The sequence below is a fragment of the Plodia interpunctella genome, chromosome 5, assembly GCF_027563975.2.
Source record: "Plodia interpunctella isolate USDA-ARS_2022_Savannah chromosome 5, ilPloInte3.2, whole genome shotgun sequence".
In the NCBI taxonomy this organism is placed as follows: Eukaryota; Metazoa; Arthropoda; class Insecta; order Lepidoptera; family Pyralidae; genus Plodia; species Plodia interpunctella.
The window spans coordinates 3,324,483-3,351,940 of record NC_071298.1 but is presented as its reverse complement, the minus strand read 5'-3'; the positions used below and the strand labels follow the sequence as shown (position 1 = coordinate 3,351,940).

Below are 27,458 nucleotides of genomic sequence, written 5' to 3'. Positions count from 1 at the left end.
TCTCTTCGAACTAAAATAGTATGCGCAGTAAAATAAACAAAAATAAAATGTAGTGTATACACACGTCCTAAAATCATTAAAAATATTTTCTAATGTCTATGATATTTGCGCGCCATTCTAGATGATTTTGCTTATGGTACTTGTCTGTGAAAAAAGTCTATTTTTCTATTATCACTTCCGTTTTTATAATATTGATTTCCGTATCCATTGCCATTTTTTTATTTAAATAAAATTTAAATTCCGAAAATATTTTTCTTGTCAGCACTGTAGATTTAACATAAAATAGCATACAACATAAGCGCTATTTTTACGATAGAACGTCTGAGAGTTTCTAGCCGACAGTACTAGCTGTGTTTGGGGGTGTCTGGTCATCTGGTGCTTATTTTTTCAGGGACTTCATCCTCTTGGGGTACATATTTCATCTTTATTTCTTTATAAAATTTTTGGTTGTTTACTCCGAGTTTTAAATTTCATTATATGTTAGAGGCCCCTGTTCCCCTCTATTTTTACTCTTTGCAGTGGCCCCTTGTGATTAAAACCTTTAACTCTCCCTGAGTCAGAATCCCGGGTCACTGTTAGAAGTTGAGAATATCTAATTAAATACGATTAAATCCTCTTTGTTAAATACAACTAACTAAATCTCAATAATTTTTGTAATGTCCGGTTCTTCATAAGGTCAAACTCATGGCAAGATGAAATTATTTACTATTTTACTACACTACAGTTGCAAAATGATATTTTTTGTGTTCATTTCATAATATTCGTACCAAATTTTATGTGAGACTGGCTAGATTAAAAGGAATAGGAGCTTTCTATACCCTTAGCCCAACATTTGTTCAAAAAATGAACAAATATTTGGCTATGCCGCTTTTGCCTGGTTTTGGTACTGGCGAAGAAGGAAACCCAAGAAGTGCTGGCTCAAGGATGCCGAAGACTGTGTGAAGTTGAGGAGAAATGATAGGAAAGTGAACTCCGAAGAACGCTTTCATTCGCCGAACGAACGCTCTATTACGGCGGCGGAAGAAACCTATTTGTTTACCATATATAAGTTTATATTTACGCTGTTTTTATATTAGTAAATAAAGAAATAAACAAAAATAAAGAAGTTTAGTCAATACTTCATAATAAACGGTAATGAAGTTGTTATTGTCTATACCTATATCGACGACACCGCGTGAGGTCTATAAAATAATGTAATAAAATAATCCAAAGAGAAGATTTTTTATTCAATGCCGTATTGCCTAAAAAGGATAAAATAAAGAGTATGTACATATATACATTGGGTACTACTATTATGTACTTGTGTATTATATAATATACTTACTATTGATATTAGGTAGGTAACTATACCAAAGTAGGTACCTAAGTTTTACGCGCGAACGAAACAGTTTGATAACTGACTTTAAAAAAGCCCCAGTATTCACAATTAAAACAATCACAATTTGAAATTATGTAATTACCTGCCTCATTAAAATATGAATTACGATATTACTCTAGTGACACAACATTCAGTATGTACGTGACAATTTATAATTTCTTTAAAGGCATTTGATTATGAAAGAGATGGGCAACGGCAACGCAGAGTTTCTTCGCTTATAACCGGTCGCCCAACGAAAATTTAAAAATTCGTTATGTATATTTTTTATGGCTTCTCCAACGAGGGGCGGAATTTGGATAGCGGCGTCCGCTAGGGGTTGCTTGCCGGGTCGCTTCGCGCTTGCGCACGTAGTTCGCGCCACTGCTACGTCGCTTGCAAGCCAGATGTTCTGAAAAGCTTCCTGTCGCCGTTCCATTACTCCGCATTTTATCTAATAATTAAATATAAAATGTGCACTAGGACCTTTGAATTGTTTTTCGTATCAAGTGAAATAATCAGTGAATAAAGTAAAATGTGTTGAATAGACTGTGTGTTGCTACATAAAATTATCGAGCGTCTCGATGTCCACGAGTTCACTCGGGACCAACAAAGCGGCGGACATTTTATTTTGAGTACTCGATAATGTAGCGTTTGCGTCGAAAACATTAATGTCGTTTTATGGTTATAAATTCTCATATCGTTCGCTTGCACCTTTCGTAAGTAATGTGATTTCAAAATAGATATTTTGTAGACAGTTCTCGTGTATATCCCACTGTTAGAATGCGGGGTGATGCCACTAAATTACCGCTAGATTGTCGATATTTTTTAGGAAATGTCGTTGTGTAAGTGACGTAAGCGTTTCTGGACAGCTGCAGGTATCGCTATAGACCTTTAAAATTATGTAGAAGTCAATAAATTTGTTATCGACCCGCTTCGCTTCGGAGGCTTCTCACCTGTAAATTCCGCGCGCGCGGCGCCCCTAACCTCTTCACTAATTAAATTTGTCATGATTACGATTCTAACCATTAGAAATACAAAAGTCCGTACCTATATTTGAATGATATTTTTGTTAAAACAGCGATGCCGAGGGGGGTGAAGCGAGGGCCGGCGGAGGGCGAGGCCGAGGTGGTGGTTCGCGCCGGGGCGTCACCATCGAAGACCACGCTTTTGGATGACAGTCCTAATCAGCCTATCAGCTATCATCTGCTGGACCACGGCTATGGAGCCACGCCGCAGCATCAGATCAGGCGCGAGGCACCCTCGGCACCGCCTAAAACATCAGAAGTAAGTAATCAGCATATGTATCATTTTTTGCTGTCACAAAAAGATTTTTAGGAATAACTAGAAGGCAATGCATTCTTCTGGAACACATTAGTTATTCATATGATTGGACAAAACATCTTCCCTGTCAGTGTAGACTAATGTCATGAGAATTCAATATAATTCGGTGCTTAAGGGGATTGTAGATTCTTGTATTAATTGATGATATCTTGTATGAATTGAATTGACCAGTCTATTATCATTGGATCTTATAAAGTATTGCTAGGGTTCAGAATAGAATTCATAACTAACTTGAATGAAGTACCTATGTAACTAGTTTATCAAAAATGACCACTATTGAAATCCTATGTTCATTGTTACCTATGTGTCTCAATTATAGACAACAAAATGTATAAAAGCACAGTTGTATATTTATTATATTTTATTATATAAAGTTGAAAATACCTTCCCAAGTGGAAATCCCCTGCCTGCCCTGTGGGAAACAGGCGTGGTAATAATAATATGTATTTGCAACTTCTCAAATTGACCTAAAGCAATGAAATTGTATTTATATATTGTTTAAATGGTGATTTCTCAACAAGAATTTTGTACAGACATCTAAAGATCATCCTCCCGCTGACATTGTTGTGAATTGATAATTTTTGTGTATTTACAAGTTATGAAGCATCTTTGCAGATGTGGTTACATAAGTAAGACAATGAGCTGCTTGTCTTTGATGTAAAAATATCTCTTTCAAATTTCCTATTGATAAGTTAGTACTTTATCACAAAGATACATCTCACTTCGAACAGGTGTCTGAAATATGAAGTTGAAATTAATGGTTACAATTGTGTGTTTTTGAACACCATATAAATAACATCACAAGAGTGCAATGACCCTAATTGCACTCTTAATTTTTGTTGTCTTCCTTTATTGAGTTGAGTACCTTTCATAGAAAAAATGTATACCTATTTCATTAATCATTTATGAGATTATTATGGAATTATAAAATTCAGCAAATAACTGATTTTATTTGATCAGATCAGTTTGAATTATGTTAATAAATATGACATTTTTGTACAATTGCACCTTCTTCCTGACAATCATAACCTCTTATCAAAGTAGCACAACCTCATTTCCTCCTATTTATTTAATAGTTTAGTTGTAACTAATATATTATTTATTGCATGAATAGGTATTTCTTGATTTATGCTTTTATCTATTTGTGTCCTCATTATCCATTTTAGAATCAGAAATGTTTTTTTATTGGTTTCTATTAAATAAGTGAACAGTAAGTGCATGCACAGCCTTCATTGTAGATGGTTTTTACACCAGCATAGTAGATGTCTATCTATCAGGGATTTTCAAATATTTTTTCGACATTATTTTTAGAGGTTTTGTATTTTAAGATTTATCTGTGGTCTAACTTGTTTTAAAATCTGTGTAAAACCCATGTGTAACTGAATTTTACTGTACAGATTTTCTGGTGCCATTTTGTTAACTTGCTAATAAATTTGAAATCTCTGAATAAGTTGGTTATATCGTTTTTATACTCAGGGAATGAAAATAACAGTGGTAAAGTTAGTTATATATATATATATATATATTTAATGTGCTTATAGATTGGATTGATTCTTTTAGAGAACTTCCACATCTGCCACAGCCATCTGCTACAACAATATGACTAAATAATCTACAATTATTTATTTGTATAGCTCGCAAAAAATAATGTGTGTAGACCCTACACACACTATTTTTCCATACTTCTTAATTTATAAAAACAGTAGGTAGTTACTGTATTTAATAAATTAAGGTACCTAGTAGGCAAGTATGTATTTACTATATATTCCATCCACAGCATATTTTACATTCTTTAAAGCCAATATTTTATTGTGATACACTACACAGGTACATAATCATGTAAAAATAATTAGCAAATTATTTTTACATGATTATGTGTGCCATTGTTTTTTCAAACATGCCACGTGAGTTTTGAAACTGTTGAATGAAGCATGAAGCTGTTTTAAGCATACTCTAGTTTGACTGCAGTTTTAGAAGTGTGTTTCTATTGCATTGGAATATAATGTTCGCTAATCAAATGAGTCTATAAAATCTAATGATTACATCCATTTCTTCCAAGAGATTCTATCGTTTCCTAAGAAACCTGCGAACAAAAGGTCTTCTTTCTTGACGCGATCCATGAAGTTCTTGTTGAACTGGTTTTCCACTTTATTTCTGTCAGTAGGTCGTAATAGCAATGCGGGTTATTCGTATAGTCTAGTTGTTGTTTGTTCGATATTATTATCTTATATTATTTATTAGAGAAATCTGTTCAGTCAAGCCAGGCATTGTTACCTGATTAGATCGAGTCTTGTTCCGTGAAGTTGATGATGCGAGTAATTCACACATTTCATTGTGATAAAAGTATTTTTACTACTTACAGATAACTTGCTTATTTTGTTTAACAGTTATTATTCGCAATCGTGGTCTAATTTGTGAAATAGTAAATATCCGAAATCTGATGAGTAAATGAAGACGTGGTTTAATCCTAATATGTATACATATATAGGAAAAAATACTGAACAATAATAAATGATAATTACGTCACCATTTTTTGTAAATACTATATTCTGTGTGAGCTGGGCAGGTATTCGGGTCATTCACGTGTCTGCTCAATCATCCTTTCTGTTACGATGCTCTGGCGTCAAATACAGTTGCTATGCTATGCGTTCTCCCAAATTCGGCACACGGTACCTACGTCCTAAATAAAGGACCAGCCGGAAGTTGGCGACGCAACTCGTTGGTACCTCTTTTATTTCACGTTTGTAGTAGAGTCAGAAGTATTTGACTTACTTGTCCTACGTTACATAGGCCCCTTTATGAGTCTAGTAGCCGTTTGGGTTGTTTGTTCAGGACATCTACCTACCTATCTTGGGCGTTCATCGTCAATGTAGTCGTTCCATTATTACAGCATTTGTAAAAAGTATGGGGTGCGTTTGTCATACCAACTTTCACAACTTAGAAATTTTAAAAATAGTAGCCTATGTTTGAAATCTGGCTATATGTATACATACCAAAACTTATCAAAATCGTTTCAGCGGTTTAGGTGTGAAAGTTCTTTCGTATTATAAATGCGTAAGCTAAACACCGTTAATAATCGTATAATGGACATTATAAATTGCAATGTACCCTAACGAAAAGGTTATTGTGTCACTTTAAAGAAAACCAGCTCCCGAATTTTTTGAATTACTAATTATTCTGTGATGAGCTCGTGTTTTCACTATCCCTTTTGCGCATGCGATTTTGAGTAAGTCTTTCGCGTACGTGGTTGCTGCTTTTATGAGAGGGATTATTGTAAATGTAACGGGCGCGCATGGCATGGGTTCATTTACTTGTTACCACATCTAGTTATTTGTTTTGTTACATGAAGAGTTCATCGACCCAAATATTATGATGCTTTGTCAGCAGCAGGGAAATTGGCATTTATTAGTTAATAATTCTCAATCGTTATCATTTTTTGTAAATTTAATTTTAAAGCTTAGCTAAGTTTTTTTTTCGAAATAATTTATTATGCATCTAAAATGCACTTACAATACTGTCCTCAGTGACAGCATGTCAAATCAAAATCAAATCATTTATTCAGAAATTAGGCCTTCACAGGCACTTTTTCACGTCATATTCTAAATTAAAATTAAGCTTTGGTAAAATATGATGTTTACCAAAGCTACAAACTACTAGCATTTCGGAACGACCACTGCTGAGAAGAAATGCCGAAAGAAACTCATTCAAATAGTGTTGGTCCCTATTATGCCAGAAGGGCTTACCATTTTTTAAATATAAATTGTGTAAGCAACATGTATAAGCTGAAGCCCTTCTAGTTCAGATGAAACCTGTATCCAGTCTGCGTCTATACAATGATTATCAGTTTCTTTTTACTTTTTTATGTACCTAATGTCATCAAATACACAAATTGCATAAAACAATGGTTCAATGCATATTTTATTACATTACATAGAATTTACAACATGACGATATTCTTCTTAGTATTATTTTTTTACTTGTCCTCGTTTGATAACTTTAACGAGTTCTTCCCGAATTATTTTTTTTATGCTGGTTTCAATCATCTTCAGATGGCTGTGTCTAATAGTTCAATGTCTTCTTCTTTGTCAGCTGGAGGTATAACCTTTCAACTTGTCGTTTTGCTTATTACATACAGAAATAGTCTCGCAGCAAGTATGTAAGAGTACAAGCAAGACCACACATGTTAGCAGTTTGTCTTGTGGAGTGGCGTTCACCCGCCGCCCATGTGTACCACCATGGGGGTCACGTGGACAGGTACTTGGTACTTCCTGTCTTGCACACTTGCGTTGCACATTTTCAGTTCAGTCATTGTCCTTTCTATTCGCAAAAAGTTGGCAAACATTCAGTGCACTTGGATTTAATAATACCACACCACACCCAAGCCGTTAAAATAGCACCGCGAGGATATCGCGCGCCGGTGGTTAATTTAATTTGCATAAGGTAAAGGAATAGAAAAAAGGGCATTGTGATTTGGGCCGCGTCGTTGTCGGTTGCGAATTATTCGCAGCCCGCTAAAAGTTAAATTGATTATTTTAATAGTGCAGTTAGAAGGGATACTCTGCACTTTTATCTACTAAGGTGTCAAACTCGAAGGCACATCTGCTCTGATTTACTTGAGCCTCGGGGTTACACATGCGCACAAAGACGCGCGGGACCCACGGCACGGAAAATTAACAATAGTACTCAGTTTACTATTAATAATAGCACAAACTTTGAGATAAGAAATTGCCATTCTTTCGCTAGAGGTCCCTTCCGAGAGCTCGCCTGCTTTTGTGTTGATTCTAATTTATGTCATGTATTGTTGGTACCCTCCCCACACACTTCCTTTGGGGGCTTTGGCCCCGCACTCCATGTCGAAATTGAATTTGTTGCATCGGCTTATTGAAAATGCTTCGTGCATCTTTCCCTGCGCGCTCCCATTTTGTTTCACGCGTAGTGTCGAATAATCGCTGTGTCCACAAATTGTCGTTGTAATAGCAGTGTTGTTGTATTTAATTAATTAAGAGGTCATTGTATAGCTTAAAGTACAATGGCGGTTATGATGAGTGATGTGATGAAATAAGTTGTCTGTTTCGCCGGCTACGAGCGGATTAACTATGACTTACTCCGTGCTGCGAGTGAGTTTTATCTATAACATGAGTGGGTACGCTAACGGAACATTTTAAATGCAGATCCCACTTAGGTTTTTCTTTCAATGATATTTTTCCTTGGAAATCTGATGATTTCAAACTGTTGTTTGTGACAGTTAACTTTTAGTACTCGTGATATGTGGAAGATGGCTTTGTCAATTGCGCCATTGTTTTAATTAAATAGTTTTTGATATATCTCGGTTAGTGTAGTGTAATTATTGGACATTTGGCATTTTACCATCTCGTGCTGTATTGTTTGTATTTACTCAAATTTTGCTAGGTTTTTGCCACTTCACCTCTTACTACGGAGCCATAATGTGCACTTAGCGACCGTGATAAAACGGCACAATTCGAAAAAGCCCAAACTGAGTTCGTTCGGTTCCAAGGTGCTGAGGAGTTGTGTTCTAAAACTTAAAAAAGCTTTTACCCTATACCATATTATAAGTTATGAAAAACTTGTGTATACAGTCCTACGTACAGTTTGCTTAAATTGATTTCTTAGTGTAATTAAACCAACTATAGAACGTTTGACGATATATTCCAAAGAAAACCTATCTATAGCTAATGTAGAAATTCTTTCGAAAACCACGGAGCATTTGTAGACAAAACACATATTTTTTGTATTGAAGATCCCAGGGCCAGGTACTGATACTTTGCGGCTACTTTCAGATTGACCTGGCGTGACGCAGGTAGGCGCCTCCACTTGATATAAAAAAGTCAATTCACCCGGGAGACATCTTTTTTAGGACTTTTACTTTGATTGCATTCCTATTACATCCGTTTGCATCAAGCAATGATTCGCTTATGCTTGTATTAATGTACTGGTCAAAAGAAAAAGAGGACCTATACATTTTAATAGCGTTCTATAGGAATAAAATGTAGTTGTAAAGTTATATACTCGCCCTTAGAGATTTCGTTGATGTTATGTATTGAAATTAAACTCTTTTACTCTACATATCCACTACCAGCAATAGTAGGTACCTTATCAGAGGGCGTAAAATGTAGACAGACGTCAGAATACTTTTTCAATTGTGACGTGATCGGGAGTGCAACTTTTGTGTAGAAGTGACGAGTGAGACGTCACAGTCTCCCACTTATGAGTATTTACAGCAACAGACACCCACACCACAAAGTAAAAAATGATCAGTTCTTTTGGCAAAACTTTTCCCACATTGCTATTTTGGTGAATAAACAAAGATTTTATTTTTATTTATGTAGCAACAGAAAAAATAAACTAATACAGCAATTGATAAAAAATCTTATGAACATAGATGCCTTATAATATAACCGGGCAAAAATGTCTGGTCCAGAAGGAGCAATATTTATATAGGTACAAAATACTCTGTGCAGGCGGTGAAAAGAAGACTGAACTTGAGTGAGAGCAGTTCAGGGAGTCAGGGGCACGTGGTGCCGATGAAGGCTGATTTCAAGACGCCCAAGCAGAAACGCGTCAAAGTGCTCACGCCCTGTAGCCGACCGTCCAGTTCTATGAAAAAATACACCGAACGTTCCAGGTAGATATTTGCAAGAGGTAATTTCATTTACTAACAATTCGAGGTTATTGATCAAGTTTAGTTGTGATAAGGATAAATTACATGTGTTAATTACAACAGATGAGAGAGGAAAGTATATGCTGACGATTTCTAACAGAATCCTTCCTATAGGAAATATTTATTTTCAGCATTGTATTTTCTTATAGGCCATATTTCTGAAGTTTTAGGTACCTACTGGTTTTCCGATGTGTTGTGGTTTTCCATATCCATTCCGTTGTGGTTCATTCAGCCTTGTCTCCTTTAGTTTAGGCGTACTAAGACTGGTGATATTTGACGCCAGTGTTAGAAAACTGTACACTCGATAAGAAGAAGTAAGACTGCTGCGTGTCGAATTAGAAATGTTGAATCCATAATAGATGTGGAAGTGTGATTGTTTGTCCTTTCACGTCAAAACGGAGCAAAGGATTGAGATGATTTTTGGTGTGAAATAGATGGAGAGCTGAAAAGTTACCTAGGCTACTTCTTTTCGCGGGCGGAGCCGAGCTAGTTAACATATTTTTATATCTAGCATCATTTGTCATCCGAGTCAAGTTAGAGTAGAATAGAAAGTTTTTAGCGCCATATTCTACCGCTAACCAGGTGTATCTATGTGTGAAGTATTGTTCGCTTGGTAATATAAACTACGCTACCAAGGGAGGCCAACTAGATAGCCGGATTAGCGTTTTACGGGTGCATTACAGCGAAGTTGTCTTGGATCGATATTTGGCCAGTTTTACTTGGGAAGTTCTCTTTCCAGCAATCGGATATTTATTACGTTATTATAATATAGAGAATATTTTGAGGAAAAACTGATAGAGACAGTAATTAGAGAAAGATTTTGTTTTGAAATAGATTGATACAGAACCAAGAGGTATTTTGTTGAATATCTAGAATCTCTCATAAAGAAAGGATTACCAGGATTTCAGCATTTTATTTACTGTTTTGTTATATGTTACCGGTTTTGGGGAGTAGATAATGTAGCAATGGATCACTTTTGCATTGTAAATGTTGTTTCAGGTTTGACACATCATTAGGTTTACTCACAAAAAAGTTCGTCGCGTTGCTGAAGTCGTCGCCCAACGGAGTCCTCGACTTGAACATCGCAGCGGAACACCTATCGGTCCAAAAACGACGCATATACGACATCACTAATGTATTAGAGGGTATAGGAATATTAGAGAAGAGATCCAAAAATAATATACAATGGAAATATGGTACGTCTTTCTCTTTTAAACTCTTTTTTGTTTTATGGCTCCTATGCACTCAATCTTTAGAGTTGACTAAAGGTTTTTTTCTTTCAATGGTTATAAAATCTGTTATATTGGGTGTTTTGTAATAAGCTGATCGCGATGAAAGATTTGATAGATAAATAACCCTTTCCGGTTTGGAAATACCAGGTGGGGATTTTAAAGTGACTGGTTATATTCATTCTCGCGATTGAAAGTTTTCCCTTAACAGTAAACATTTGCCATAGTAATTTTCGCTTTTTAAGGTGTATGTGACGGCTGTTATGGTGCAATTAAAATGATGGATAGCTAAACTGTATGGATGCGGCGGCTAAAGCTTTTTCAAATACAATTTTATCTTAGCTTAGCCTCGCCTTTTTCGATCAGTGGATATGTCTTTAATCCATGATAATTTTTATTTTTCCCGTCAATAAGTTTTACATTGCATAGACAGATATTAACTTCGTCATACCTTTCGTTTCGCTTATATAAGAAAGATAAATGTGTATTAGAACCACGAGAAAAATCGGGACAGAATATTTTTTGAAAATTTCTCCCCATTTATATATTTATTATATGGTTATAGCAATTAACACTTGTCTACAGATCGTCTTTATTATCGGTATTATGAAATAAAATGGACGCTAGCCCGTCGTGTTTAGTTTTGCGTTTGGTGACAGGGGTGGGCAGCGGCGGCGACAGCGGTTGCGGGGTGGAGGCGGACGAGTCGCGCGCGCGGCGGCTGCGGCGCGAGGTGCGCGTGCTGGCGGCGCGCGAGGCGCGCGTGTCCCGCGCCGTGGCCGTGGCCGAGCGCGCGCTCAGCTCCTTGTCGGCGGAGCACGACGGCCTCGCCTACATCACCTACGCAGATCTGCGGTCTATCAAGGACTTTAGGAATCAAACTGTTATACCTATCAAAGCGCCGCCCGACACTATTCTCAGGGTGAGTATTGAGTAATGCTGTTTTTGTTTGTGATAGTCTGATGGGGTTATACAATAGTCTGCTTTGTATTCTAGATATTCTTCTGGGTCGCTTCACTAGCATGTACTAGTACATGACTAGGCATAGGCATTAATTGGTCTGATTGTCGGCAATTTATAAAAAATATAAGAAATGAATGAAGTTAGAGGAAGTCAATTGACAAGCCCAATAATGCAATTCATACTTATATTGAAGTTCTGAGATTTTTAACGAATTCATTATTTTCAGGTACCTCATCCCGACGAAAAGGGATACATGTTCTATGTTAAGTCTAAATCTGGTGAAATAGAAGTCTTCCTATGTCCTAAGGAACGGCCTCCTTCGCCGTCACCCCGTAAGTATCTTTGCCGGTTTTTTATTTTAATTCGCACATAATTTGATGCTTATTAAAAAGGAAACTTATATATACTACTATTATAAAGAGTAGTTTTGTGACTTTGAGTTTGTATGTTTGAGGCGTAATCTACGAAACTTCCGAACCAATTTCGAAAATTCTTTCACCATTAGAAAGGTACACTATCCAAGACTGCTATAGAGGCTGTATTTTATTTCAAAATTCCCACGGGAGATTAGCCCCGGGCAACATCTAGTTCTTCTAATAACCATGAAGAATGGTGAAGATAAATCTTTATATGTAAGCCAAATAAGATTTTCCTATTTTTTTTTATATATAAATTTATCAATTCCAACGTCCGCCATATAAATTTTGTCGGTTGAGTTATTATTCTCCTATAATCTATCAGTAGCTCTTGAGAGAAGTAAAGGACGGGTTTTGATGAAATATTATGGGTAGAGTGAAATCTGAAGAGTCGCATTAGGGACAAGTGTAGCTGTTGCTTATTGTTGTGATCCCTTATTGGCGTAAGTGGTACATACGCCATGGATAATTGCGTGTACATGCGTATATGGAAAATATAAATTTATCTAGCCATAAATGTGCCTATATTTTCAATTGGAGCTAGACTTTGAAGTGCAGTAAAATAAATGTAATGTTTGTTTTAGCATACGAGCTTCTGCCCGAGCCGCCTCAGGAGGATAACAAAGCGCTACTGGCGCCACTCATCGCGCAACTCCAGCATATGCCTTCCAGCTCCATCTCTGCGGACTACACGTAAGTTATTTTTTGAAATTGTCTATAGCATTGACAGATGAGTTTATGAACAAAACCCCAGCAGTGGGCAGTTAAGATAACTGATTCAAAGTTTTAATGACATTTTCAGAATATTGTAATGTTATGTTTTCAGAACTCCCATCAAGCGCGAGCCGGCGGAGTGCGCGACGAGCAGCAGATCGTCGGCGGCGTGGAGCGCTGACACCGCGTCCTCCTCGCACACGCCTCACCAACTCCACACGCCCGACGGTGAGTCTTCAATCGAAAATATTCAGATTATATCTCGTTCTTCATCTGAGAATAGAATAAATTTTGTGTGCGTCTTTAAACGCGTTATCGGTTCGTTGTTGGCTGTGTCCGGAAGCCTAATGTGCGCCCAAAATATAAACCCTGAATTTAAAAAATGGTGTGGGCAATCCATTGGACACTAAAGGTCACTTGCCACACCCACCAGAACGCCGTTGCTGCTTCCATGCACCACGTGAAGCAGAAACGCAGACTTTACGCCAGACTGCGTGCAAAAAACTACTAGGCAATAAATATAGTAATCCCTACACGTGGTTAATTTATTTTTATAAAATTATATTTATAATCAATAACATTGTATCGCAGCGGGCACGGCTCGCGGGCGCCTGCGCAACGCCCTGATCGCGGAGAGCGACGACTTCGCGCCCACCATGGGCGGCGGCCGCTTCCAGCTGCAGACCGAGGACCAGGAGCAAGGTGCGTGCTACTTACTTCTGCGTGTTTGTACATACGAGTACATGCTTGATTTTATTTTATGCTGCTATGCAGGCAAACAGGCGTATTGGCCTGGTCGTAATGGCCTGGTGGCAAGTGGGCACCACGAGCAAGATCCATTGTCACTTCTCTAACCAAAAGTTGTGTGACGATACGCAGGGTTGACGGTTTCACCATGGCTCCGCCCCTTTCCGAACGGAAATCGAAATAAGCCCCGCCCCCTTTACGTGGCATCTTTCATTGTATCCTGCCCTTTATATTAGGTCCATGGTGGTCACCGCTACCTATGGACGTCTAGGAGCTTGGGTAACGCATGTAACTAATGTGCGTTGCCGATCTATCAGATCCGGGGTAGATAAACACTAAGTTTCCACTTGCCACGATCCTAACAAGTCTCACTTGCTTCCTCTATATTCGTCACTCTTTTCATACATGCTCATTGGTTGTGGGTGCTGATATTTCCCATATAAAAAAGTAAATCCGCAATCTGGTAGTGGTATTTTCGAGGAGTTTGACCCCGTGATTGGTAAATGTTCCGATTTTTGGAATTATACCTTGACTATATACCTAGTACAGTTGCATATGCGCTCAAATTGCGGTTGTGACACATCCTGAAAAAGTGTCAATCAATATTTTATCATCATATCGTAAATAAATTTTTAAAAACGTAATTTTACATACAAAAAATATTTTTGTAACGTAAACGTTATGTTAAAGTTACGAAATGCTTGACGTTTCACCGAACTGCATTCTGAGCGCGTCGAAACTATTCGATGCTACTTTGCGATTAATATTATTAAGTAGCATAAGTCATAGCACAGGACAAACAAAAGAAGATGCGAATGCGCGTTTTGTGGCTAGAACTCCTGCTGTGACTTGTGTTTTATTTCACATCACAGTCAGAGTTCTAGCTTTACGACGCGACCGACGACATGAGGATCACCCTGCAATGAAGATAAGAAACGTTAAACGTTTTTAAAGTTAGGTATAAAACTGTCCATTTCATTTTAAGGGGAATGATCATTGACGGCATTTTTGATATTAATATACGAGTATAATATTTGTAAAAGCAAGCAGACAGATTTCTTTTTCCAAATTGAAATGTTTAATGGCGTCTTAATAATCGGCCACTAATCTTCTAACACTTGTTTTAATTTATTTTATTGTAAAATATCACATGTGCATGCTTTTCATTTCCCATTTCATTATGTTTTGTCATTAAGGCTTCCAACTAACCATCTAACTTAGAACTTCGTGTAATATGCCTTATCATTCAGTTCACGCTAACGGAAGGCCACTTAAAAAAATGTAATACATACTATTTAGTTGTGGGTGGGTGAAATATGTTTTTCAATTACATCTAATTTATCTTTTTAACTAACGTTTATGCTATTCACTACAAAGTGTGGCGATTTATCTGTATTTAATGGTCAGGTTTTCACTGTAAAAATGTTTATTGTAAAGTTACCAAACTCATTTATAAAAGGTTAATCGGATAATATAATATCGAAATATTATTATGTTAAAATACAAGCATTTGAAATATACATATAAATTCGCACTCACATATGTAACGCACTCAATTTATCGGCCTTATTGAATAGCCTACAACCTAACTCAACAAAACTTTTCAAATTGCCTTATCGTTAAAAAACAAGGAATCACCGTGGCAACACGGTGCCAAACTAAAATAATTTTCATATGCCTTATAGCGAGACATAAGTAACCTCATTTCACAACATGTACTATGTACTTGTGTTCACAAAAGACATAGAATTACAAATTCTACCATATGTATGTATATACCAAATCTATGTAGACTTGACGACATTATCCTATTAACCTGGTGTTGTGTTAATTTATCACTGTACATAGTACCTCGGTTCCGGCAGCGGGCGCTGCGGTAAGCTGGACTTCGTGTGGCTACAGTGCCTCGTGTAGCACCATGGGATTCAGCTCACCGCGGCGCCACTAACAAACAACTCATCTACTAATACTATACCACGCCATCGACTGTCTCATGTCTAACGCGCACTAACGCTCTAGCACCGGTCTGTGGATTCAACGGCTGCTGTTTCGGTGTTTTTATTGTGCTTTTGTATAGAGCAGGATATTTTTTATAGTGTTGCGAAAAGTTGAAATATAAGAATTTTCTCCTACCATCATTATGGCGAAATATGTAAAGGGTTGGTACTTTCGTTTGGTCCTTCCCTGTATGCTTCCCCTGTTTCTTCCGCAGTTATAAAGCGTCGGGCCCAGGTTGACTTTTCTTCTTTTTCCGTGCAGGTTCTTCGGCGTCCTTATTTGTCAGACATTCAGACTTGTGTGACCAATTTCTTTATATATTTCGTCATAAATTTGAAGAATGCTCTGTTATATAACAGACAAGACTTGTTATGAAAAAAATGATATCTCTCTTGTAAATGAAGAGTACTGATGAAAAGTATTAATGTCTTATATTAGTAAATAAGTAGTGTTAATAAATAAGTATTCGTTTTGAATTAAAAAATAGGAAATTATTGGATTTACAAATCATAAAAATATTTAAACGTAGTTCTGCTTATCTGTGGATAAATGTTGCTTTTTGGAAAATGGTTCTTACAAATTTAAATGTTGTCTGTTTATATGTCAAGACTTTTGTGTGTGTGAACCCTGAAAGTCGAAAGTATTCAAAAGTTACGAACGGTTATGAACGGCCGTTCATGTCGCTTCATTTGAAGAATAATTCAAAATGGTACTAACAAAAATTAATTTGTCGGATATACTCATACTCATAGCAACAAATCCTAGGTACACTAATTTGACAGGTTTTTTTTTACCTAATTATACACAACTTTTCAGAACCGCTGGAGTTGCCGTTCCTAGCGCTGGAGCCGCCGATGTCGGCGACGGACTACGGCTTCTGTCTGGACCACGACGAGGGGCTCTCGGAACTTTTCGACTTTGAGTTCTGTCCTCTCGACCAGAAACTCAGTCCGATTAAAACCAAATTAGTTTAATTCGGTCGTAAGCGTGATTTCAGGGTTAGCGATTGTGTGTTCGATGGTACGTAGGGTGATAGACGTTTCCAAGTAAGATTGTGTTTACGACCACTGCTGTTGGCGACTATACACTTGTTTTAGTATACGGTACAATACAACATGTATGGATGAATGACGTCTGTTATTGATATTATCGGCTATAAACGCATAATTTTGTATATAACAGTTTACAATTGGTTAAGAAGTACAATTGTTTTATTTCGACAACTCAGGATAAAATTAATATTGCTTGTATGTTTCGACAATTCAAGTTCAAAATAATATTGCTACTATTATCGATAACAGAAGTGTATTTATTTGTATGAGATTGTGTTTCGTTCTTAACGTTTTGTTCAGGATATTGTTTTTATGATAGTGATGTGCCGAAGTGAAGTGACGTTGCGTCCGCGATGCCCGCAGGCGGACATGGTTGTTCATTAATATATACAGTGATAGTTCGGTGCGGTCGTCTGATTACGCTTATTTGTATTATACATATTGTTTATAATAAATTAATCTGACATTACGTCAAGAACGGTTTGCGATCTCCGTTTAATGCCTTGATAAAATATAGACACATTGTTAGTCACGACAATTTGATATGTCGTGAGCTTATGTTAATCAAGAAAGGATGGTTGGTTTTATCCTTCTCTTTCCTACATTCACTACTTTCCTTCTGTTGTAAGTTAAATTATTTTTCATAATTTCATAGAGGTATATTGTTAAATCTGTAGTTATGTTCATTTGGAATTAACGGTTAATTATATTAGATTTCAATTTCGATAACTTAACATTGTTCTAACTTCAGCATTATAATGTGCACCATACAATAACCAAAAATATATATATTGAGCATTTTAAGGTGCAATAAAATAAAATTAACTTTATGTTGCATAGCTCTACATAAGTAGATACTGATTTATTTTTTATTTTGAATATTGTGTAATTTGGGGATGCCTAATATTTAAGCCATTAGTGCCGTATGTCCGAGACATTATATTGGTTCCAATGTTCATAAAATGGACAGCTTTCAGGTACTCTTGTGTACTTACTGCTTTTAAAGTGAGATCTTAATAATATTAAAAATAGTTTTGCGGAATACGTTTTCCTTCGGATATTTGTTATTTGTTTTTAGTTTGGTTTTGGTCTGTCCTCAAAGTACATTGCGGCCTAATGGCATGCTTCATTTTTGCCTCGATGTCATTGTATTATTTCTCCATCGCATGTAGATGCCTATTTTAATTTTATGTTTAACTTTTTTCATTTTTGACAAGCTGAATAATTGTATTTAGCTAACTATTTTAAGAGAGATCAGTTAAGAGAGAAGCTGTGAAAGGAATGAGTTAAAAGTACCATAGTTTAACCTATGTGTTTGGAAGTGTCATGTTTGCTTATTATGTACTTACATAACTCCATCATGTAAGGAAGTTAAAAGGCAGCGCTCTTGATCATCTTTCTCACAATATTTTAAATTTACATTTCATAAGTTCCAGATAGTAATATTTTTGAAAACGAAAGGTGAATAAGAGCGTTGACATGCTTCTCTTAATCAATCATACTGTATTCACTACAAGTACCGGTTTTATTCAGGCTACTCTGAGCGCACTTTGCGCATATACCTATAGATATTAGCAATGCTGATATCAAGGATGGAAGTGGTCATGGCTGCTTGTTTGATGAAGGGAATTGTGACGAAATAATATTTTCACAAAGACACGAGATATTCTTAGCAACTCGCTTGAAATTTTAAAGTTCTTTTGTAGATATTTGTGTAGTGTCGTTGAGTCCAGTGGCCCTCGTCAAGCCAGCGTCGTGCCGCGGCGGCGCCGCTGTACATACTCGCTCAAAGCCCGGCGCCGCCTGTACATATTACGATGTAATGAACAGTGATATCTTAGCGGCCTTCGATTTTACTTGTAAAGCTAGTTCTAGTTCCCATCCCACACTCGCGCCGTTGACGGCGTTAGCATGTTTGTATCGCCCGTTCCGTTTCCATAACAGAGTTTGCCAAATATTTAGTTCATACCTGAATTACGATTTTTTTATATAGTTTATTTAGTTGTCTTTGTAAATAGCCGCGGGTCGGGCGAGCGGTGGACGCTTGTATATTTATAACGATGATTTAAATAATTAAGTACAAAAGGCAGGAACGTTATAGTGCTTCTTAACGCGCTTCTTATATCGTTTTGTACTTGTAATTAAAGATATCGGGCGTGCTAGTTACTGCGAATTAGATTTAAATATAGCAAATAGCCGATGAGAGGCACTGTAACGCCGTAGTATATAACGCATTACCTCACGTCCAGAATCGGCCGCGTCCGCCCCGGCCCGGCCCGCTCGTAATGTACAGCACAAATTCATTGTAAAAACTTACTAATAAGTGCATATCAAATAATTTTAATGTTAGACTTAATTTGGAGGCGTGTGGGAGCGTTGAATGCGCAGGCGGCAAGTTGCGGGTGAAACTGGATGCAATAATATTCGCGTTAGTTAGTTAATAAGTCGCGTTATTTCAAATGTTTCGCTTTCGGACGACAAAATGCTTATTTTTTGTATTATAATAAGACCGGTTCAATAAGTAATAGTTGAAACTGAATTATGATTATTGCACAAATCGTTTGCCTGGCTCTTGTTGGCTGTCACCGTTTACGTCGCGACTATTCCGCCGAACTTTTCGTTAGTATTAAAATTGTAATTTTATTTATAAATCAATGGTGTTATTTTAATATCGTTTGTTCTGTGAGATCAATCATTCACTCATTAAGTTCATTGTGCATCACCTAGCTCGCTTAAGTATTGGATTCAATGAAATGAAAGTATGACAAATGAATTTATACACACGTTTTGTTTCAATATTTTTAACGATTAAGTTTTATTTTTGGCTGATAGTTATTTTAAATTTTTTTAATCACAATGTCGTTGTCGAAATATCCAGTGAAAAGTAAATTTTGATTTTAAAACGAAGTTAATTAAATGCTAAGTTTCGTGTGAGTTGACCAAGATTGTTAACATATATTTTTTCGAGGCAAATCATAACTACTAGCCACAGCGGTCTGATATATTGTCGACAATTTTTATCAAAATTGATCTTAAAATTATTAGTTTACAAATTGAATCATTTGTGACATAAATTCTGGGGCCAATTATGCGAGAAGGGAAGTACAAATTTAACAAGATTTCTCGTAATTTAGTTTAGGATTTTTACGCAGTTTTCAAGTTGATGTGAGTCGATTCACTGTGTTGCAACATTTAGATTTCGTCGAATTTATCCCTAGACTATATATTTACATAAAATTTATTGTGGTAATATGCAAATAATTTGCCTTTTCAAAATACCATCAATTTTTTTGGTAATATTTTTTTTATCGTTCATCTAATCGTTTATGCTTTTAGGTTTTTTTGCTCCAGTACCATTGGTAAAGTTCCGCTTTTAACTTGGTTATCGGTAAGATGATTTACGTACTATACGGCTTTCTAATATAATACTAGTCTGGGCACAACTGAAAAAATCACATTATTATCTACCGTCATCTCCACGAGTTAAAAATGAAACTTTTTTATCTTATATTTCTGTAAAATTATAGCAAATAATTAAAAATGCAACGAAACTAATTTAATGTCGTCTACGACGGCGCACAGGGTCCCGTAATGTAGATACAGATGTTTACCTCATTTGTATCGGTAACAACGCTTTTGGTCTATTAGCATGTTCTTAAATTTATACTAAGCGAAATATTGACTTTACTTTGCACTGTTTAAGCCCACATTCATATTAGAAACAATATGGTGTTTTCAAAAATGTAACTTTTGGTTTTTAAAGCTAAGCTTTATAGCTCGATTATGTTCAAACTTTTATTTCTAGCACAGGTTGGCCACTCCCGATAAAATGTATTAATCAAATGTTGTTTTGCACACTGGGATAGTTTGTGCAGGTGTTAGGTTTGAGTGACGCCAGGGTTGGCGCCAAAATCGTATTGCGTTCGGGAACTCGGTTCGATCCTAGTCAGCCGGTAACTGAATATGGGCAGGGCCCATTTCAGTGGGGGGTAGGGAGTGGCCGTCCTGTATGGCAATATACTGTACTTCTAGTCTATAAAGGCTGACGACGTACACTACAACAATTGTAATTGTAATCTGAGGTGCTGAATATCTCACAGACACTGTATGTTTGTATCGTCCTGTTTACTTGTAGTCTAGAAGTCTCGCCCGTGCCCTCTTGTTTGTAACAGTAGGGGTAAATAAATAGTCATGAATAGCCAGATTGGATTCGAACGTTAATTTTGCCTCAGGTGCAGGTTGGATTACGATTCCTTTCTAAATTTTATTATAAATTTTATTTGTCTTTTTTATTTGTCTTTGGAAAGTTTGCATGGGTCAGACTTAATAGTAATTCCTTCTTTTAACTCATGTACTTACTTTGTAGTATAGAGCACGCGTTCGCTCCCGAGCCGAAACTATGTCAATGAACGGGTTGTCATACCATTTATATGTTACGACCACACACAGGAAAGTAGTGCTAATGAAATAGACTTTTTGACCGCGTATTTTATGTATCTTCACAAGGTTGAGAATGAAAATGGTGCAATGTTAATGTATTTATGGAGTGCATGAAGTGCGACAGTAGTCGAACGTTGTTGGGATGAAACACATTGCAGCAATACAATGCCAAATAGCCGCTGCTCTGTCAATAGAATTTGTTGAAAGTTTTAAATCCAGGCTGATAGGTAGGATAGAATAGCTCTTTGGTGGCATTCCTCCAATTGTAATGAATGACACCAAAGATAATGCACCCCATGGGATTGTAATCTATTACCGCCATAAAAATCAGTATATTTCAGCAGGCTTTAGCGGTAATATATTCCAGTCACGGGTATGTATTATAGGTAGGATTTTTGTATAAAAGTATAATTTTTCACTATATGCTAAGATTTTGTCATAATTTGAAATAGTGCAGTGTTGACACACATTGTGTTGTTGTGTTGTGTCTCGTCTCATGCGCCGATTCGGTTAGTATTCATTGTGTTGGAAGACTGAGATTGATTATTCCAGTTTCGATGAACGAGGGAGTTATTTGTTGATTGAATTTAAATATAAAGTCATATATATAGTTAGGTTATATTTTTTAATAAATATAATATTGAGATATGTAATATATTTTTGTTTTTTATTTTATACTTTTCCCAAATTATCTTTGCACAAAGTATGACTAGTTTGTTCACAATATAATATATATGGTTAATGTACAACAAATTTCGCAACTGAATAATTATAAAAATATAACAACTGGCCGATGTGAAAAACATCAATCGATGCCTATAAATTTAAAACACACATTTTGATGTCCTCATGGAAGTATTATTTCCTTAAGGAACTACATACTCCGAAGTTGGTTTGTATGGCACCCGTGGGGGATTGAGAGAAGTTACCCCACTCAGTGTTCATTATTGATAATGAGTGCGCGACCGTGTTCGAGGTTCTATGAAATTATGCTGTCAATATTTCAGTGATTTCATAAAGAAATAAAGTATTTCATAAAGAATAAAAAAAACAAGTATTTTATAAAGAAATAAAAAAAAAAGTATTGTACTTAAGTAAAGTAAGAATAATTTATATATTCCTATTAATGTACTTATTTGATAAACTTGTCTATTGGGAAGTTCCTAAAGGACTTGCTCCAGATGTCGGTGAAGGCGGTGCTGACGAGGTCGTTGATGAGCGGCCGGATCACCGCGAAACCCGGCTTCCACGCCGCGTTGATCATGCGGTCTAGCATGTGTTCTAAAATTTAAAGAATCAAATTGCAGCGAAATATACAAAGTACCAACGGAACAGTATTGTTGATGTCTAAATTTGATGTTTGCTAAGATGAGCAACAGACGTGGCGGAATATAGGTAGATTGTCCAGCTAAAAAAGCTTACATGAAGGCAAAAGATAAGGTCAATTTGTTCATTTTATGACACGGGCTCAGATTGTATAATACTTCCAGTAAGACTGTTAAGAGATTTCATATTTTATGTATATACTTTTTATATAAAATTATTTACAAATAAAATATGGTTTTCCCTCTGACTGGTACACTACATCTAAGCGTGCCGCTTTTGTGGTCTACCTCCACTTGAACGCAGACGCCTGGAGGGCTACCATCAACCATACAACACGTAGCAGCCTATCACACGTTCTTTTTTTTACACGATGCGCATACGATATGGGTAAAAGAGACAACCATTATGAAATTCATAATGGTAATTAATGTTGTCTCTTTTCGTTCATAATATGAACGTTAGTAATGTGCTACGTGTTTGCATGTTACGTGGTAGTGCTAGGCGCCGTAGGCTTGTCGTATAAAACCATAACTCTATTTACCTAATATACTGTTTCCTCGCAGTATATTGCCCACATGTATCTCCATGCCACCGATGTGGTCTATCTCCACGTGGACGCTGACTCCGGCTCCGTTCCGTTTGACGCGTGTGGTCTGCGCATAGTCTCGTAAGGTGAGATTCCAATGGCCGCTGCGGTGCACGCCTAGACCGAATACGTTACCCTGCGAAAACAGAAAAATTTTTACTGTCGTAAAAAAGAATAATGTTGTACATAAATCTTCATGCAGCTTTTTGAACACCCTAGTCAAGGTGAGGCCAAGGACTGAGTGCCATCAGGGTGTAAGATACGCTATTACGCCATAAGCTACTCTATTTGTAATGTTGTTTTCGTTACCTTAGCAACAACATTAGAAGGTCTCCTTAAAGAAGATGCTACGCATAGTTTGCGTATTGATTTAAGTCCTTTGATTTAGGTTCTTTGACTTAAATCAATATACAAACTATGCGTAGCTCTTAAATGCGAAAATCGTTAAAAAAAATTATATATCTTGCACGCATAATATAATGCACAGAAATTGATCAAGCATCTCTTTGGTAAGCAACGGTCGAAAGGAAGCATTAATTTTTACTGCGAAATAATATCACAACACGTCTTACCATTGTTTTTGGTACGTTGATGGTAAGTACTTACATTAAAGTCGTAATCACCGTATAACCACTTTTCTGGGAAATACTGGGAATATATGATGCGTCCGTTTTCCCAATCAGTCCTGCAAAAAATGTATAAAAATTATTTAAAAATGGGAGCTATGCATAATTCCATAAAATTACAATATTTTGCCAGATAAGTGTGCAAAAACCTGAATAGGTTTGACTAGATTATACCTACTTTTGCAATAACTGCTATAACGGATAATTTATTTAATTATCGTTTCATACTAACTAGGTCGTTAAAAGCTGAAATATAATAACCGGTTATGTATTCATACATACTTCCTATGATCTCCACATTCTTCATTTTTTTTTTCAGTAAATTCAGCACTGGTGTCATTCACCAGGGTCACCACTAGCTGCCCTCATGTTTGCTATGCCCTTGCAGGGCGGCAACTTGTGACTTGCAATAAATTAATCTGAAATCTGGGTCCAGATTTAAGAAGCTACATACTTGAATTTCGTGACTATTGACTGGGTCCAGCCTCCCTCGTACACGTCTTTTAGCGTAAGATTGTAGCCGACACCCATGATCGACCGTCTCTGCACCACTTCGTCTGCGTGGTGAGGGTCGAAGGGTGCCACGCCTAGTTCAGGGATACCTGTGAAATAACATATTCTGGATATTGTATTGTATTTAGATGAAAATATTCAATTTTTGAGATGGTGTATCCACGTAACAACTTGCCTGTTTTGAAAAATGGCCTGACCTTGTTGAAAGCTCGCTTCATGCAAAGGTCGAAATCCGCCATGTTTTTGTGGCATGGTGAGAATATTCTTTCTGAAAAAAAAAGTATAGGTCATAGGTATATTTGTTACAATTAAATAGGTAAGTTAAGAACACTATTATAAAAATAAAGGCAGATTTGTTTGGTATAGTTAGTTAATCAATCTGTTCAGAGATGTGTTTTACCTAAGTATATTTTCGCAGTTTATCACAAAACAAAAAATCCTGTCGGTGCTAGCCGGACATTGCGCCTCTATCTGTGCTTTAAATCTGTACCAGTAGGTAGTGTCTACAAAATCTGCATCTTTTAAGCGAAATTTCTAAGATAGTCATAAATAAGCCGAATGTTTGTCAAACTTTGCGGGTTGGGTTGTTTTTTTTTTACTTTTAAACAAAAGCTCTCATACAAACTACGTAATGTTCAAGTCGGTATCTGTCTGAGTTCGGAGATAGTGTGTAGCCGGCATAACGTAGCTTTAATTGGCTATGTATAAACATAGCCTATTAACACTTGCAATAAAATATTTAATGTATATCCATGAACGTGATTGAGGTTAGCCTCTACCGCAAATGTGGCGACGATGTTACTTTTTAGGGTTTCGCATCTCAAAAGTTAACAGGACATCGGGCTTCAGGCCTTACCAGATAACAAATCAGGATTTTGAAACCTAATTAATAAAAAATCGATTCGTATTTCCTCAAACGCGGGACATAATATATAAATAACGCAAATTTATTTAATTTATACTTAGTTAAATCGTTTTTTTTCATATTTTCAATAAAATCACAATAGCTAATCAAAATGCTACTATTACATTTTTTATTTATTTAGCTATTGTATGTACTCTATTATAACAAAACTCAAAAGATCTAAGAACAAAGCTTATTATTTACATGACTTCCTCGGTAAAAAGCTGCATGTAGGTATATTACTTATTGACTTGAAGCATTGAAACGCTTATATGTTTCCCATAAGTAGGTATTATTTATCTTCAGCATATTTTGAATTCTATTTTCTGAACAAATATATTGGCTCTCTACGACGATAAAAGTAATATGATACCTATCAGTATCTACTAGTTTAGTGGTATACTTACTTGCAAACATTCAACTCTATCATTTTATTTCCGCATTCGTTAGGTTTTCCGGTTACACACTTCACCTCCTTTTCATGACGTCGTTTCCACAGATTGCAGGAAAATGAGAGTAAAAGTTACCCATTAAAAATGAATTCTAAATAATATGTACTTAGGAATGTATTTTAGGAAGGAAGTTACGTAACGACTTTAATTTGGTGCTAGTAGGTACGACGCGGTAGAGAATTTGATATTTTTGATTGCTACGATCCAGACAATTTTCATATTAGACAGTGTATTAAAATATCTACTATATAACTTATAAGGGGTCATCCATAAATTACGTCACACATTAAGAAGAGATGGGGTGACGATAAACATTGTATGATTTGTGGCGCATGAGTAGGTGTCCTAAATTTCGCGAAAATAAATAACTAAATAAAACCAAATATATAGGTAAGGACAAATTACACAGACAATAGTTACAACGAAGAAATTTTTTTTTCCATTTTTATAACATTTCTTTGAAGATGGTTGTTAGCTATGATAAAAAAAATTAGGTTTTCTGAATAAACCATAGAGCATTACATTAGGCTGTAATATGAACACTTAACTGTTATTGATTTTTCAAACAAGTTTTTAAAGTAAGTAATGATTACCTGGAAAGAAATGTCAATATGGTCTGATCAAACAATTGCTGACAGTTATGTTGACGACATATCGTCGAGGACTCCGCAGCCTCAGGTTGTAAGCTCATGGCAACACCCTTGCAACAGCGCTTGCGCAAGCCTATGGCCGTCCACAATTATCTGAGATTTCTATACATATGTTTTGGTGTCATATTATACAACAAAGAAAAATCAATAAATAGTTAAAAATTTAAAATTTAATTCGGCGTGCTTAGCGCTGTTAAGAATTTCAAAATTATCGTATTTAGTTACATATATCAACAGCAGATGCTGTTGTTCCAAGTTTTACGCTACTCTCCTGCCAAATTTTTCTTGTTGTCAGGAAGATCTTATTTATTGCATTCAAAGTTGTGAGAAAAAAATCATGCCCGTGCAGTAAACCGATGTGGAGTTCCCTCGTTGGGAGCCGATCCTGAGTGCACCATCAGGAATCACGCAATCGGAACTAAGTAAAATTTAATGAATGCTTGTAAATTTTCTTCCCGTAGGTACTTTTTATGTGGAAGACGTGTGGCGCCTGGCGGAGTATCTTGTAACAACGTGGTGTGCCTTAGTATTGTTATTCTAAGTAAGAATAATTATTAGAGCATGTGCCTATTAAATTTAAGGAAAGCGTATTTAGGTACCTACATACAGCTACATAATTATCTTTATCCAAAGATCTTCTTGAAATAGTTTGAGATAGTACTGTAACTAAGAATTTGGACCTTCTTACCAATTTCAGAAACTTTATTATCAGCTCTTGCAATTTGTAAGCACAACACTGATGCACAAACTATATAATTAACAGCACCCATTTCGTTCAACGCATTTAAAGTTTTGTTTGTATTGCTTTTGTGTGTCAACTTTTTAAAATACGGAATATAAACTTTTACACACAAATAAAAGTCAAATTGTTAGCAAGATATTATTTCAAGCCAGCATTAGAAATTACGTTATCGATATTATGTACAACATCGAATTGATTTCAAAATGCGTTCGAATACGCGCTCAGAGTGTCGGTGAACGTTTGATACTGTCCACCTGCAGACGATGCCGCGCACAGAGGAATGTAAGTGCTAACCCCTACTCAGATTCAGGCCGCTAGCAAGGTCATTAAGGACTGGCTTTTGGATATTTGATTCTTGTTGCAATTCTTGATGCAAATGTAGGCAAAGCACTTTGTAGTTACAGTAAAAATGCCAAGGATTTGAAAATTATTCATAAAGAAAATGAAAGTTTGTTTTACTTCAGTATTTCCTTTTATTTTGACCGCAAAATTCTCACAAATAAAGATTTTGTTAGGTTCAGTTAGCTGTCCTAAGCAGTTGAGTGCTTAGAGTGTCGATATTGTCTTTCGTAGTACATATGTATATATACCTAGTAATTCTTATTACCCACACCGAGAACCCCCATTGTGATACGATTTTGTCCTAAAGTTGTTAGACGCGATATTCAGCCCAGTGTGTACCTATGCGCGGCTATTACGCACTTCAGATACTCTCTACAACAA

At 36.3% G+C, this 27,458-nt stretch overlaps 2 protein-coding genes across 7 annotated transcripts; one reads left to right on the top strand and one right to left on the bottom strand.

The window, feature by feature from the left end:
- Positions 1-1,589: 1,589 nt before the first annotated feature.
- On the top strand, positions 1,590-21,593 carry E2f1 (E2F transcription factor 1). Its single transcript, XM_053745797.2, has 10 exons — positions 1,590-2,073; positions 2,436-2,641; positions 9,178-9,341; positions 10,377-10,573; positions 11,266-11,528; positions 11,796-11,901; positions 12,570-12,678; positions 12,812-12,927; positions 13,291-13,401; positions 16,261-21,593. Exons 2-10 carry the CDS (start codon positions 2,438-2,440, stop codon positions 16,416-16,418), a joined length of 1,428 nt encoding a protein of 475 aa, XP_053601772.1. The 5' UTR covers positions 1,590-2,073; positions 2,436-2,437; the 3' UTR covers positions 16,419-21,593.
- Positions 21,594-22,031: 438 nt separating this feature from the next.
- Positions 22,032-26,999, bottom strand: Jhbp16 (Juvenile hormone binding protein 16). Of its 6 annotated transcripts, none has more exons than XM_053745807.1 (6): positions 26,682-26,999; positions 24,163-24,255; positions 23,929-24,076; positions 23,455-23,533; positions 22,804-22,984; positions 22,032-22,217 (listed from the first exon to the last, which is right to left on the bottom strand). In XM_053745807.1, the coding sequence occupies exons 1-6, from the start codon at positions 26,761-26,763 to the stop codon at positions 22,069-22,071; spliced, it is 732 nt and encodes a 243-aa protein (XP_053601782.1). In that variant the 5' UTR covers positions 26,764-26,999; the 3' UTR covers positions 22,032-22,068. The 6 variants fall into 6 exon arrangements, with proteins under 6 accessions (XP_053601782.1, XP_053601788.1, XP_053601783.1 ...); XM_053745813.1 differs by having other exon boundaries at positions 24,185-24,255; XM_053745808.2 differs by lacking the exon at positions 26,682-26,999 and adding an exon at positions 25,937-26,641 and having other exon boundaries at positions 24,185-24,255.
- Positions 27,000-27,458: the final 459 nt, after the last annotated feature.

Bases quoted from the DNA above. Each gene is read 5' to 3' on its own strand.
- E2f1 (XM_053745797.2), top strand. From the start codon at position 2,438: ATGCCGAGGGGGGTGAAGCGAGGGCCGGCGGAGGGCGAGGCCGAGGTG. The intron at 11,529-11,795 runs GTGAGTATTGAG...CATTATTTTCAG, and splicing joins CGCCCGACACTATTCTCAGG to GTACCTCATCCCGACGAAAA. The intron at 12,679-12,811 runs GTAAGTTATTTT...TTATGTTTTCAG, and splicing joins TCCATCTCTGCGGACTACAC to AACTCCCATCAAGCGCGAGC.
- Jhbp16 (XM_053745807.1), bottom strand. From the start codon at position 26,763: ATGGGTGCTGTTAATTATATAGTTTGTGCATCAGTGTTGTGCTTACAA. The intron at 24,077-24,162 runs GCAAGTTGTTAC...GTTATTTCACAG, and splicing joins CAGGCCATTTTTCAAAACAG to GTATCCCTGAACTAGGCGTG. The intron at 22,985-23,454 runs GTAAGTACTTAC...CTGTTTTCGCAG, and splicing joins ACGGTGATTACGACTTTAAT to GGTAACGTATTCGGTCTAGG.